General features: G+C 36.8%; 1 protein-coding gene across 5 annotated transcripts in view; it reads left to right on the forward strand.

The window, feature by feature from the left end:
- LOC124137102 (DEP domain-containing protein 7-like) overlaps nucleotides 1-13,539 on the forward strand; it is a 59,744-nt gene extending 46,205 nt beyond the window's left edge. For all 5 annotated transcript variants that reach the window (XM_048383830.1, XM_048383829.1, XM_046503261.2 and 2 more), the window contains exons 2-7: nucleotides 8,209-8,408; nucleotides 8,834-9,039; nucleotides 9,470-9,666; nucleotides 9,941-10,473; nucleotides 10,700-10,901; nucleotides 11,544-13,539. In XM_048383830.1, the coding sequence (XP_048239787.1) occupies nucleotides 8,292-8,408; nucleotides 8,834-9,039; nucleotides 9,470-9,666; nucleotides 9,941-10,473; nucleotides 10,700-10,901; nucleotides 11,544-11,743 (1,455 nt within the window). In that variant the 5' untranslated portion in view covers nucleotides 8,209-8,291 and the 3' untranslated portion in view covers nucleotides 11,744-13,539. The remainder of the gene's footprint in view (nucleotides 1-8,208; nucleotides 8,409-8,833; nucleotides 9,040-9,469; nucleotides 9,667-9,940; nucleotides 10,474-10,699; nucleotides 10,902-11,543) is intronic.
- The last annotated feature ends 279 nt before the right edge of the window (nucleotides 13,540-13,818 follow it).

Raw genomic sequence — 13,818 nt, forward strand, 5'->3', positions numbered from 1 at the left:
GAGCATGGGTTGCTATAGACCTACCGGTATATTCTGGAATTTTCAATGGTTGATTTTCACCAAAATATCGGAGACCTGCTTCACTTCAGGCTTTCATCCTGCATTAAGCTGACACATGATATAACCCAGGAACTGGAATACTGTCCAAAGTGGTGTTAAACCCAACTCGCTCACTCCAGAATGTTGAATGTAAAAATATTAGTCATCACAGGCATGATAAACAGTTTTTGATGCATTGTGATTCCTAATTGCAACAATACATCAGATACATGTCAGCTTCATTTCCTTATACATGTTAGCAACCCATATTTGCCGTAAAAGGCGACTATGCTTGTCGTAAAAGGCGACTAACAGGATCGGGTGGTCAGGCTTGCTGACTTGGTTGATACATGTCATCGATCCCAATTGCTTGGAACGATGTTCATGATGTCAATCACTGGATTGTCTGGTCCAGACAGTATTAGTGGTATAGTGTCTGTCTGGAGAACGGAAGGTTGGGGCTTCAGTCCTCGGACAAGTGATACTAAAGGACCACCTCATCCAAATGATCAACAGGTGCTTGTTGCTGAAGCTTGAAACCATGTACCATACATTGTGAGGGATCAGTCTCCAGAGATGATTATGAAGAGAATTAGTCTCTCACTGGTAAAACTCTCACTGAATTGGAGGAGACACCCTGCTTGTTGTGGCTAATAACTGCAAGTTTGCAAGCATTTGTGCTTTTTATTGTGTATTTGTATGATGTATCTGAATAATCAGTTCTTCATCGAGGAAAGTTTCCATTTCAGCAACACAGAATGGTACTAAAAACATTTGGCTGCATGTCGATCACAATAGCAACACATCAGTGTATTTTAAAGTCAGACATGCTATTTCCAGTCACACGATCCAGTCTTAAATCTAAAAGCACAATTCCAGCCTTGAGACTCAAACCATCATGATCATAGTGTTTTACATTTTGCCTGTTTCACAAAATATATATATATATACCAGAAATTATTTGCACATTATCAGAAACCACTCTCGTACAAAGCAAAAATTAATCAGTAATATCATGATTATATCATGTTATCATAGTTATATGGTTAGTATATAGTTATGTTATTCTACAGTTGAACCTGATTATTCCAGGCCAATCAATATTCTGTCAATCTGTTAGTATCAAGTACAAACTGTGATGAAATATGCTCTCTTTTGTTAAAGAAGGCATCATAATGTTTCCTTCCGGGTCAATTCCTGAGATACACTGGCTAAGGGATAGGTATTACCAGCTCAATCCATGAACAGGACATTTCTTTAATTCTGAATATTCACAGAAATAACTATTAACATTTTAGTCTGTGTTTGTGCATAAAAAAGCTATATGTCTCACTAATTGTTAATTGGACATGTTTATCATATGCCTATCAATGATATTATGTGTGATGGAGCCAGCATAGAGATGGTCAGGGGGTGTAATACAGGTCTGGTTTCTGGTTGATTGCTTGCTCCACCACTATAACTTTGATCAGACTTACAATAAGTAAATGATGAAAGTAAGTGATGAATGTTGGCAACTCAAGTTGGCAAAGAAGTGATGCCTGGGAAATCTAGCATTTGTGTTAGGCACTTGATGAAAAGGTTCCCACTCCAAGCAGGCTCAGTAGGGACTATTTGCAGCTGACTTCAGGCAACCAAGGTACACTTGTTACGGAATGTCCTGTGCATGGTATATATATGATTCACAATTCAATGATTTTGAATCGTCAGGAAAAAAGTACAACAAAAATGTACTAACAAGTGTTGGCAAACCCCATATAGTAAATGTTATTTATGGTCCATTTAATATCTGCATATTTTCAAACCATAGATATATATACCAAAAATATAGTCCCCAAAATGTCTCTCACAACAAATATCAGACACTTTGTACAAATACATGTAACAAAGGAATACATGAAATTTATATCATGGCTTGTGCTGCAATTGGGGATGACATTTTAAATTGTTTTCCATTATTTTTATCATGTTTATCCCCCGGCATGAAGTGGGGCAGGGGATAAAGGAACCGAGTTCTTCCATCTTCCGTTCACTTCTTAAAGGGGACAAATTTTACACACTGATATTACTGGTCATCATCTTTAATGAGTTCGAAAATTGGTGTCTTGAATTCATTCTTTACAGAGTTATCTCCCTTGATCTGTGGTTTTCAACTTAGTGCATACTGTGTGACAAGTTTTCTCAGAAACCACTGACATTACATGAATGAAAGTTTGCATGCTTATCTGAGATATACTTGTCAAGACTGAGTTTGAATATGGGAGTCGTAAATTTATTTTTTATGGAGTTATAGCCCAGCACCATGTTTTTCAAATAAGTGCATAGTGTCTGCAATTGGGACAAGTTTACTCAGAAACTCATCTAAGAGATACTTTTAATATCAAAATTGAATTCCAGTCTTGGTGCCATAAAAAGATTTTCCAGAGAAGGGGCTTTTTGTGTGTAATATTAATATCACATTTCATCATTTTTTCTGATGACTTAAAGCGACCCTAGTCCCTATCTCTTAAGGCTTATTGTATCTTTTTCTTTAGTTTATATTAACTTCTATATGAACAAACAAAATTCGAATATGCCCCATGGTGGGGGATAGGGATATTGCTGTTTTCATGTTTAATATGGAATCAATTTCAAACCATAAATTTAAAATCTCATAGGCAGAGGAAGTTTTCATATCTTAATTCTTGTACCCAAATCATTATCAGGCATAAACAGTTGGTGAAACCGCATTATCGGTGGTTCGAGAAGGGAGCTAATTCTGTTTGCCTAATCAAAAGTTCAAGGTGGGCCCACATTTGAAACTAAACGCACTTGTTCTTGAGAATATGTACTATGTAAACAAACCTGCTTTACGGACTGCTATTTTAACTATTTAAAATAAGTATTAAGACTTATAATTGGATTAGAAAGTACAAATGCGAAGACACTTGCAAAAGCGGACAGCATCAGTGATGCTTACAAGGAAATTCCACTACGGTATATGTCCAAGGACTGAATGATACCTTACAGAAAAATGCGTTGCATTAGCGCTGTGATGTCATAACTTTATGATAATGGAAGACATGTACATGATGAAGGAATCGGTAGAAATGAAAGGATATGCAAACAAAGTTACTTTGTATCGAGAATTAGTTTCATTCCCTCTTCATTTGGCCCAAATACGATCCTACATGTACTATGCGGTTTAAATATATCATTTTGAACACCAACATGTGTACATTGATGATGTTAATGTCAAACAAACAATTCTTTACACCTTGCCTATCAAACAGAATATAATATATAACCATGTACATAAACCTCCACGTTTGATATATATTATACCATATGAACCTTTGGCCTTTCAGAAAAATTGACTAAATGATTGACTGACTGAAGGCTTGAAGATGAAATTATGTTCAAATATAATAAATCTTAGTATCCGTATCTAGTGCCACACTTTACTTAATACTCTTGATCTTGTGAACTTTGTCATTGTTCAAATTGTTTAAATTTTAGAATGAACAAAATATGTTTGCCTGTATATTGCAGTCTCCTTGACTACTGGTAAAGATATGGTAAATAGCTTGTTGTTGTTGACTTTTATAAATGTAAGAAACAATATAATACGAAAGTCTGACATATTCCTTTGGTGGTTATAAATGAAAATTTCATTGATAATACATGTGTGGAAGATATGGCTGGGCTGTGGAGAAGCAATAAGCATTACATATCAGTCTAGACAACATAATATTGAGGCCATTCAAAAAAAGAGTATAAAGCAGGTTCAGAAAATATGTCAATGAAAAGGCTATATTCCAGTTTTTGGTGTGAATACTTGTACTTAGACTGATACATTAAGCTCCTGTATTACCTGCTGGGGCTGTTCACTTCACAGATACAGTTTCATGTCGGACAAGTGTTTAGGACAGATACTTAGATCTGTTACTAAGCTTGTTAACAACACTTGATCACCTTGTGAACTACACCAGTAAACCAGTTTTCTATGGGTAGGGGAAATCCCTTCTGGGGCCTTGTTAATCAGTAAATTCCCTCAGCAGAGAAATTACTACTGGTTGAACACTGCTAAGCCAATCTCAATATTTAGAAGCTGAAGGCAGTTTGTTCTGTATCTAAAGAACAAGAAAAACATCTTTTCACGGAAGAAAAACATTGCTTATGCTCAGGCAGTGTTACAACTAATTATGTGCTGGTGGGGATTTGGAATGCACCCATGTCACTGTCCTGATTAGTAGGAGATTAGCTTCACCAGGGAAACAATGGAAATAATTACAGGAAGCATAGGATTTGCCTTTATCCACTCTAAACTGGTGTTTGTACAAGTGACAAACATTTTAATTTGTGTTATGACAATATTGTATTAGCCCAGACAGAGGCTGAAGCACTGCCACATGTTGTATTGTTCAACCAGACTACTGTTGTATAACCCTCATCCCAACAGCCAATCAGAGGACAGGGTTTAATCCAGTCAGCCCAGGTGGGGATATGGGCTATATATACAACTTGCCCCCCAGTGATGGTAAACTGCAGATATCTCTCTCTCATACTTTGGATTACTACATGTGATATATACAATAATCATGGTGAATAATCGTTCAGGTAAGGAAACCTTGGCTAAATTTGATTTATTGTTAGTTTTCTGTTATTTGTTACTGGAATGTATGTTTTCCAGGTTGAACTTAAGTGAAACCTATTACATTTAGGATGTAGTAACTATGTATTTTCTAAAATAAGTTCAAACCGATATATTTTTTATATATTTCAATCTTAGGCTGTCGTAAATTGGACATATTAACAAAAAGTGTAATTCGTTAAATTGGTTTTCGCAGAATGGACAAAAACGCATATCCTTAGGAATAGAGGAGAAGTGACCCCTGTTGCACATCAAATCATTTAACCCTAGCCTAAGTTTAATAAATGTGTCTCTAATTTTTCTCTCTGTAATAGTATGCAGGTAAACCTCTGATGTTAGACAATATATAAAGGTTTTAGACGTCGTAGCGTGTACTGTTATCTAGTGACGACCTCCAGTTTTGAGTAAACATATCAATTGCTACCTGCTTAAAAGAGCTAAGAAAACACATTGGAGATCACTTGGAGATTATATATTATTCATTTTGCTTCAAAAGGATAAATATTCAATCAACTTATTTAGTTGATTTTAAAGTCATTTCATTTTTTCTTTACTGTGTCTAGGGTGTTTAATATGGCAAATACAGTAATAATTTAATAATGTGCTGATACTTATAATGGTGATCATATCAGTGTCAACATTGAGGGGCGGTCGGGTAGCCTAGTGGTTAAAGTGTTTGCTTGTCACGTCGAAGACCAGGTTTGATTCCTGACATAGTTACAATGTGTGAAGCCCATTTCTGGTGTCCCCCGCTGTGATATTGCTGGAATATTGCTAAAACCGGCGTAAAAGCACACTCACTCACTCAGTGTCAAAATGGTCAACAAATTTAATATTGTGACATGTGATTCAAATTTAAAAAATATATATATTGTTCTGGAATAATGTTGATGTTAAGGTGATCTTGAATTTAACCAAGAGTATATAATATTATACTTAACCTATAATTAGAGTTCCAGATAAAGATTTAATTTGGTTTAAACATATTTCAACTGAATATTAAGATATGTAAACAAGACAATGCATATTTTGTTACCTCTCCCTATAGTAATCAATTAACAATAGATAGTCAAAGTGTATATATAGTAATTACACAAGATATTCCTTGGTGGTCAGTCCAACAGTGTCCGATTTTGATAGTCACTATGATGGGTTTATACACAATATTAATTACTACATTAAGTGGACAAGATACATATATTATAATGTTATATGTAAGTGTTCAGAGTATATATTAAGTTTATATCCACCATAATGTGTAATGAAAGTGTGGACAGATAACAAAATTTCTTCTAATTTGATCCTAATGACAACAAACAAAGGAGTGTAGCAGGTCTTAATAGTATTGCATGACCACAAGGACATCTTGGGATGTCAGTTATGAATCGGTTGAAGTTATGTGTGTTTAGGTCACTACATCCGAGTCTTAAGCGGCAGTGGATAATTTGACAGAATCTGGTTTCATAATTATCTTAAGATTGTATGCCATTTTATAACATTCCAAAATGAAAAACAGTTCATTTTAGCATTGTATAGGACCAAACCAAGGATATATTTTGTTTTCTGTAATTAAAGTTCACCATCATAAACATTCAAACATGATTTACATTTGAGCCTTACCTAAACATGGCAGATTTATAAAAGTATAGAACACAACAAAATGGATTATATTTCAATCATTATTTCAAGAGCTTGAGGAATACATAATTCATTTGCAACAGAAGAATAAGGATGCCAGTATTATTGTCTGTAAAGAGCGCCGCATGTAGAAGATCCCATAGCCTTGTCCACTCTTTTCCCAATATCTTTAAGTAAAGTGTACAGAGGTAAAAGAAAAGATTCAATTATTATGATTGTTTTGAAATGTCAAGAAAATGTGTAATAGGTAAGATACTGAAATTATCAACCTGACATTAATAGTTGGTGCAATGAAACAGTAGAAGTAAACATGTGTCCTGTCACACATGGATAAGTTACATATTTATGTATCCTGTACATTTGTGAAAAGAATGTCAGCACAATTGTCCACTTATTGTCAACTGGTGGAACTGGTAAAGGTGTATCTGACATATATCTGTCATTGCTGTGGCACATTGTAGAAACAAGCGGACAGAGTTTTCTTGCCATCCCAAATTACAATCCAATCTGTAACACATGTCAGGCATCTGACATGTTGTTCCAGCAATTACCTCATCAATTGACACTCACTGACAGCACTCCTCATTGTTTCCTCGTTAGCTAATTGAGCTTACTGGAATTGACAACTTCTCTGCATTGTTTTAATTAACTTGATCGTTAAGTTGTTAAAGCAGTAGTTGACTTGTTTGGTGGCAATGAGTGAACTCATTTCACCTGGCACATGTAATTAATTAAAGCTGTGGGAGGTTAGCATCAGATGCATCCTGAACCTTCACACAGTCAACAACACATCATGGGTGGGTACTTTACTCTGAAGCTGAAGTTGGTGTTTGGCATCATGGTTTGGCTTTCATAAAGTGACTATGTGGTGTTGGTGTAGTGTCAGCATGTGTCAGTACTTTTGGACATTTGAAATTAATATATTAGCGTTGTCCTATGTTAATGTTCATTAGTATCAATACATGGAGAACTCCACATTCAAATTTAGCCATTAAGTGTAAATGATGAGGGCTTTTGAGAGAAGTGTCCCCACAGGGATGTTGAAAAAAGTGTAAGTATATGTACTAAGATAGAAATAGGGAGCTGTTCTATCTGTTATGCCAGAGTGATTTACACAAGGTCACAGTTGATTGATTGTACCATTATTCAACTAAATTTGAGATCATCTGAGAAAATCATTGTAGGTGGAAATGATGCAGAAATAATGTTGTTGAGAAACCTGTTTCATCCATGTTGTAAAAAAACCTAAATCCCTCATAAACCAGTAGCCTGTATTTACAGACCTTTTACTGTTGTAAAACTACAAAGGACTTAAACCATCAACCATGTAGTGTTGGTAATTACAGACAGTCCCAGCCAGTATGTTATAATTGACACTTGAGGTAATTAAGCCTGTAGTTGTTATAGCTCACAATACCCCAGGTACACCTCTCATTGTATGTAGGTGTTAATCCAGTCACAGTATGGGGGAAATAACAGTTCTCAGATTGCGCTGTAAGGATAACAATGTCCTGTCTGTCAGGGTGTTAAAGCAGATATCAACACACTGCATGTACAACCTGTTATTACTGGACATCCTGTGGAGATGAAGTATTGTGCCATTGTCACTGGGCCTTTGTAGTTCTTGATATGTGTGTTTGTACAGGTGAGCTGTTGAGCTCTATTTGAAGGATTAGGATTTAAAGTGTTGCCTTTGGTCCAGGATTTGTACAAGGATTTCTAGTTCTGTATGTTCTGTGAAGTCACTCAACTGGGCAAAATGGACGTTTGTCTATGTGCATGTTCAGCAGATGTGTGTATGATTAGAAAATCACAAAATCAGTTATGGAGACTTTCATTTCAGAACCATTTTATGCTCTTAGTATTTTGACTTGACATTGTAATATGATTGTTTTCAGGTCCTTTCCGTGCTACACAAATATGGAACGAGATAATCTCTCATGTAAAGAGCAAAGTGGAGCTGAAGCGTCGTCGCTACAAGATGAGACACTATGACAACACATTCACCGGGACAGATGCTGTGGACGTTGTCCTTCACTATCTCCTGAGTGACAAGGAAACATTCTGTACGGACCTGTCTCGGGACAAGGCAGTCAAGGTATGGCATGCATGCTTGGTGGGAACATCACATTGATTCTAAGGGAAAATATGTGGGGTAGAATAAGGAGAGGAAACTTTACATCCAGAGCTACTCCCATTGAACCATGTTCTTGATTCAAAGACTATGCTGACCTCTGAAGCTACAGTAGATACAAATTTGAGTCATCACTTCAACAGGCAATGAACAGCAAATTTGACTTCTGCTAGTACACACCAACCCTTAACACTTCAAATCATAATGTTGTGAGGTGGATGAGAATTAAAAATCAAATAAAGCAATTCCCATATTTTTGTATATTGTCCTTCATCAACGTCAATTCATGGATATTTGCCATTGATGAACATACAACCTGTACAAGTCCGCTGAATTATTTACAGTTCTGTATGACCCTTTACTGATTCCAGTAATGTCCTCTGTTTCAGGTGTGCCAGATGTTAATCAACCAGAATGTTTTTGAGCCAGCCAGCTGCAGGTCCAGTGAAGGCAAAAAACTGTTTGAGGACAGTAACAGTAAATTATACAGATTTGTGGACTCTGACAAGGAGAACAAGGATGATAGCCCACTTGACGACAGTGAGGCATCTACAATGGATGACTCTTCAGACTTCAAATCTGGGAAAGATCTGAGGTTAGCTCATGTTGTCCATCCAAGGGTGGTCAGACCCAGATCTATATTTCAAATTGCAACAGACAGACTGTCCGACACCTTATTGTAATTATATAAAAATGTAGTGTACAGAATGTATTGTTTTGTTTTAGGGTGTTTTCTTGAAACACTATAGCTTCAACTTATGGAAAAAATGACTTGTACAAGATCTATTTCATGTTGTAACAACGAAAGCAGCCACACACATTGTCACATATATTTTCTGTGCTTATGTATATTTTGAAAATATGTATTTATCTACATTGCATTGAATATAAATAAACATCTAATGTTGTAATTTGTCATTTGTTGTACTACTATAATTCAAGCAAAGATGCTGTTGGGAAGTGTAGTCACATTAAGCAAGCTAGTAGTTCATGAGAACATGCACTCACTGTCTGCTTGATTTCAGAATCAACCCAGCATTTGAGCCTGACCTACTTGAGGATGATCTATTGTGTAACCCGCTAGCATTGCAGCAGTCGGCCTCTGTCATGCAGGAACTCATCAAACTAGGCAGCTCTATACGATGTAAAAGTGCAAGCTCTCTCAAGTCAATTGATCTCAAACGTACACGATCGTCAGACAGTCAGGAAATATCACCAGAAGGTAAATGAGTGATGTGTGTTTAATATAAAAAATGGTTCACAGTGTTTGCTTAATATAGATTTGGGTAAAATGTTTGTTGGCCATTTTTATTGCCTCAATTGAGAAAGTTAATTTAGGATTGCAGCGAAAAAGGAGACATCCGGGGAAAACTATTTGGAATGACTGAAAAGGACCTTCTACACAGGCTCCAGAGATACCATTTGATATGTACATGTACTGACATTATTTTATGAATCCTAGACCAATATAGTAAAACTGATCCTTCTCCCAACAGTGGTGGAGGAGACCTGGAAGGAGATAGCCCTGGCTGAGCTTCTGACAATAGTGGACATCATGTTCCTTGATGGTATCCTCAGTGAGGAGAAGGAAAACAAGCGCCAGCAGCGTCGTAACATCATCATCTCAAACGTTGTTGCCAAACACAGTGTAATGCCCTTCTTGGAGGGTTCCGACACTACTGACTGCGTCATGCAGGCAGCCTTTGACTGTATTGAATGTCTACCTAAGGGAATGGCCCTCTTAGCAGATGATACCCTCAAACAGGCAGGGACACAAACAAAACTGAAACTGTTTAAAATTATATCCAAGTATTACCAAGACCTGTCAGACCCTCTGCTTCCAGAGAGGTTTTTTGATCTGCACATGGCCATACTGAACCTGATACTGACTGGGAGGGAGGAGACTGGGCTGCTGGCCCTGAAGCTAGACGTAGTGCTGTTGCCATGGGCTGTTCGGGAGGAGCTGCAGAGGTTACTCAAGTTTATGTTGGCAATTGCCAAGGACAACACCTTCAGGATTGATGTCCAGGTAGGCTGGAAAATATGATATATGTTTCCCCAGTGGTATTGTTAGATGCCATGTTATAAATACTTTATGCTCATTCTGGTTAGTGGTTCATGTGACATTACTAGTTATTAGGAGAAAGCTTGAAGTAAATCCACATTTTCACTTGTCCAGCTACAGTCTAGTAGCAATACCAAGCTACCAGCAAAAGCCATTTGAAATAATTCAGTATATTGCTTTGTTTTTCCAGGAGACAAATGAAGTGATAGTTTTGAGAACATTCAGCGGCTGCATTTTCAAGCACAAGGTGTTGTCATCCAGTGTTGGAGCAGAGTTGGTGCAGTTCTTCCTCAACCACCTCTCTGATATCTTCATCGTACCCCGTTCCATTAGACAGAAGGTTGCCTTCCGACTATATCAGGTCAAAACAGGCATTATGGAAATAGTCAGTGGTGAGGATCTCAATATTTTCTATAGTTTTAAGGAAATCTACATGTAGAAAAAACACATCAAGTTTAAGGTAATAATTAAGTTCTCAAGACTACCATACATATTTGTAAAAGATGTATCAGCAGAAAAATGAAAAATTTACTTTTACCTTTTTCCAAGGAGAAAGTTGTCATTACTATCTCATTTCTAAGTGGGGGGCACAGGCTGCCCAGTCATCTAAGGCATGGTGATTCGCTGTGCAGAGTTGCATCCCTTGGGCACGCCAGAAACCTATGATTGTGGGTTCGAATCCCGGTTCGCCCCGATTTTGTTTCTAGGTTTGTCAGCACCATACCCATACTCGTGGGTTTCAACAAAGTGGTAAAGATCTGAGACCTCTATCACTTCGGGCTTTCCTCCCACATTAAGCTGATACGCTGTGATATAACTGGAATACTGTTGATAGCGTTGTTAAACCAAACTCACTCACTCATTTCTAAGTGAATTCTAAGTGTGGTTGTAGGATGGATTAGTGGATAAAATGTTAGATCACCAGATGAATTCAATGAGCCTCACACTGGAATATTGCAGGGATATATTGATATATGTGCTGTCAAAGCTTTCCCTAGCCAATTTAATGAGTGTTGATTATTTTGTTCCTCCAGACTCGACATTCTGTAGCCGAGTGACCCAAGAGGAATATCAGAAGCAGTCTGAAGATGGAACAAAGGAAGCCCTCATAGAAATGATGAACTCAGTGTTAGACGATACACAAGTCCCACTTAAAGAAAAGAAACAGAGATTAAAATGTTTTCAAAAGATATATCCAGCTCTTTACGAAAAGTACTTCCAGGGCCTCATTTGAACAAGGGCTGAATGATATACTGATGGTGCTATAGACAGATGTGTATAAATGTATTTAACTGATTACACTGTCAGAAATGTTTTCACTGAAACTGAATATCCAAGTCTCCAGGCAACGAAAAGTTGTCTTTGAATGAAGCATGACAAGAGATACAAGTCATACAAGTATCAACTTCATCAACTGAAGAAAATGTTTTTTCTGAATATGTACTTGAAAGACATGAACAGTGCAGAAGAGTTTAGAATATGAAACAAACAAAAGTATATTTTCTGTGAGTGTGCTGATGGCGTCAAGGACCAAGTGTTTCTTTACATCAACTGGTGTTATCAAAACATGATTTGTGAGATAATTAGAATATTTATTCATCAAAGGTTGTGTTTATGGTTGTGCATTCTGCAGTTATAGATTTGATTTCCTCTGAGTGTCGAGGGGAATGAAATGTGTGTAGATGTTAGGTTTCTTGTTTCTGAAAGTAACAAACTCAACAAGCTCATTTACTGCATCCTCTCTAATATTGTGCAATTCCATAGCTGAGTGCAATATCCAGCCCTTGCCAAATAGCAGCAAATATGTTACTTTTCAATTCTAATGACCTTCCTGCAGGGAGAGTCCACTAGCTTGAGTTGGTTTCGCCTAATGTTAAAAATATCTCTCTGAGGGTCTAGTGGTCCTTTCTTATAAATATCTTTCTTTCAGTACAATTAAATACAATACTGTGGGAAACGTACCTGTAATCAATGGACATTAGAGAGTCACACTGAAACTAAGGCACCTTACCCGATGAGCATATTTTTAATAAGAGAAGCACCAATTGTAGACATCAGTATTTAACAATCATGACAATTTTGATTTCTTGTTTTGGGCTGACATGTTCCTGGGTCCACTTGTACCCCTGCTTTCATTATGCATTTTAAGAGGACATATGCCTTTTGACTTATCGGAGTAGAAGAGCTTGACACCTGTAACTTAGTGTATTTCTAGTCCTGTCTCAGACCTCTACCTTCACTTCGTTATTTCCATAAGATTTGAACTATTACCTTTGCTCATTACAAAAATATTCCACGTTTGGGATTTTGCAAAGTTAGTATTGTTCACTGATGATCATAGTGCAATAGCATTTACCTTCATGGATCAGTGTGTTATTTCATAAACTTCTGAAACTGGACATTCATTGAGCCGTACAAAATGGAGGAGTCATACTTTGTTCTTAGTTTCATTTAGGTTTCGTTCCTATTGGGATTCTCATACAAACTTTAGCCTTCATTTCTTTTGAAAATAAGAATCAATGATTTGAAGTGCTCATTTTCATCAGTCATAAAACACATCTAGTATCAGGTGTTGTTGATCTCACTGTACTAATACTCTGTCTCAAATTGAATTTTTAGAGCTCAATGTCCATTTTTGCTGACTTGTTTCAATCATTTATTTTGATATGATCAGCATATAACTTATAGGTGTCTGTACATATAAACTATTATTATTAGGGCATTTTATAGAAAACTGAAAATTTGTAAAAAAAAATCCTTGTGTTTATTTGAAAGGGATCTCAAAACTGTTGAAAATGTGGAGAACTGAGTGTGATATTTTCATAATCAAAACAATGTGTGATAAAGTGTAGAAATTGTATATACAAGTCTTGATTTGTAGTATATCATGTACAGGATTGACTGACTGTTTCAGTACCAATAGTGCTATTGTATTGTTTTTGTAAATAAAAGTATATTAACCAAAGGTTTGTAATCCCATCAGATATATATACATAGACATAATAAATGAATAACTGTACACTGTTTCATGATTCTTTATTTACCCCAGGTCACGGGTGGCCCAGTCGTCTAAGGCGCCGAAATTCGTTAAGTCCCTTGGGCATGCCAGAAACCTATGATTGTGGGTTCGAATCCCGGCTTCGCCCCAATTATGTTTCTAGGTTTGTCAGCACCATACCCGTGCTCGTGGGTTTCACCGAAGTGGTAAACGTCTTAGACCTGCATATCTTCGGGCTTTCCTCCCACATTAAGCTGACACGTTGTGAAATAACTGGAATACTGTCTAAAGCGGCTTTAAACCCAACTCAC

Source organism: Haliotis rufescens, unplaced genomic scaffold, assembly GCF_023055435.1.
Source record: "Haliotis rufescens isolate VD_foot unplaced genomic scaffold, xgHalRufe1.0.p SCAF_5, whole genome shotgun sequence".
Taxonomy (NCBI): Eukaryota; Metazoa; Mollusca; class Gastropoda; order Lepetellida; family Haliotidae; genus Haliotis; species Haliotis rufescens.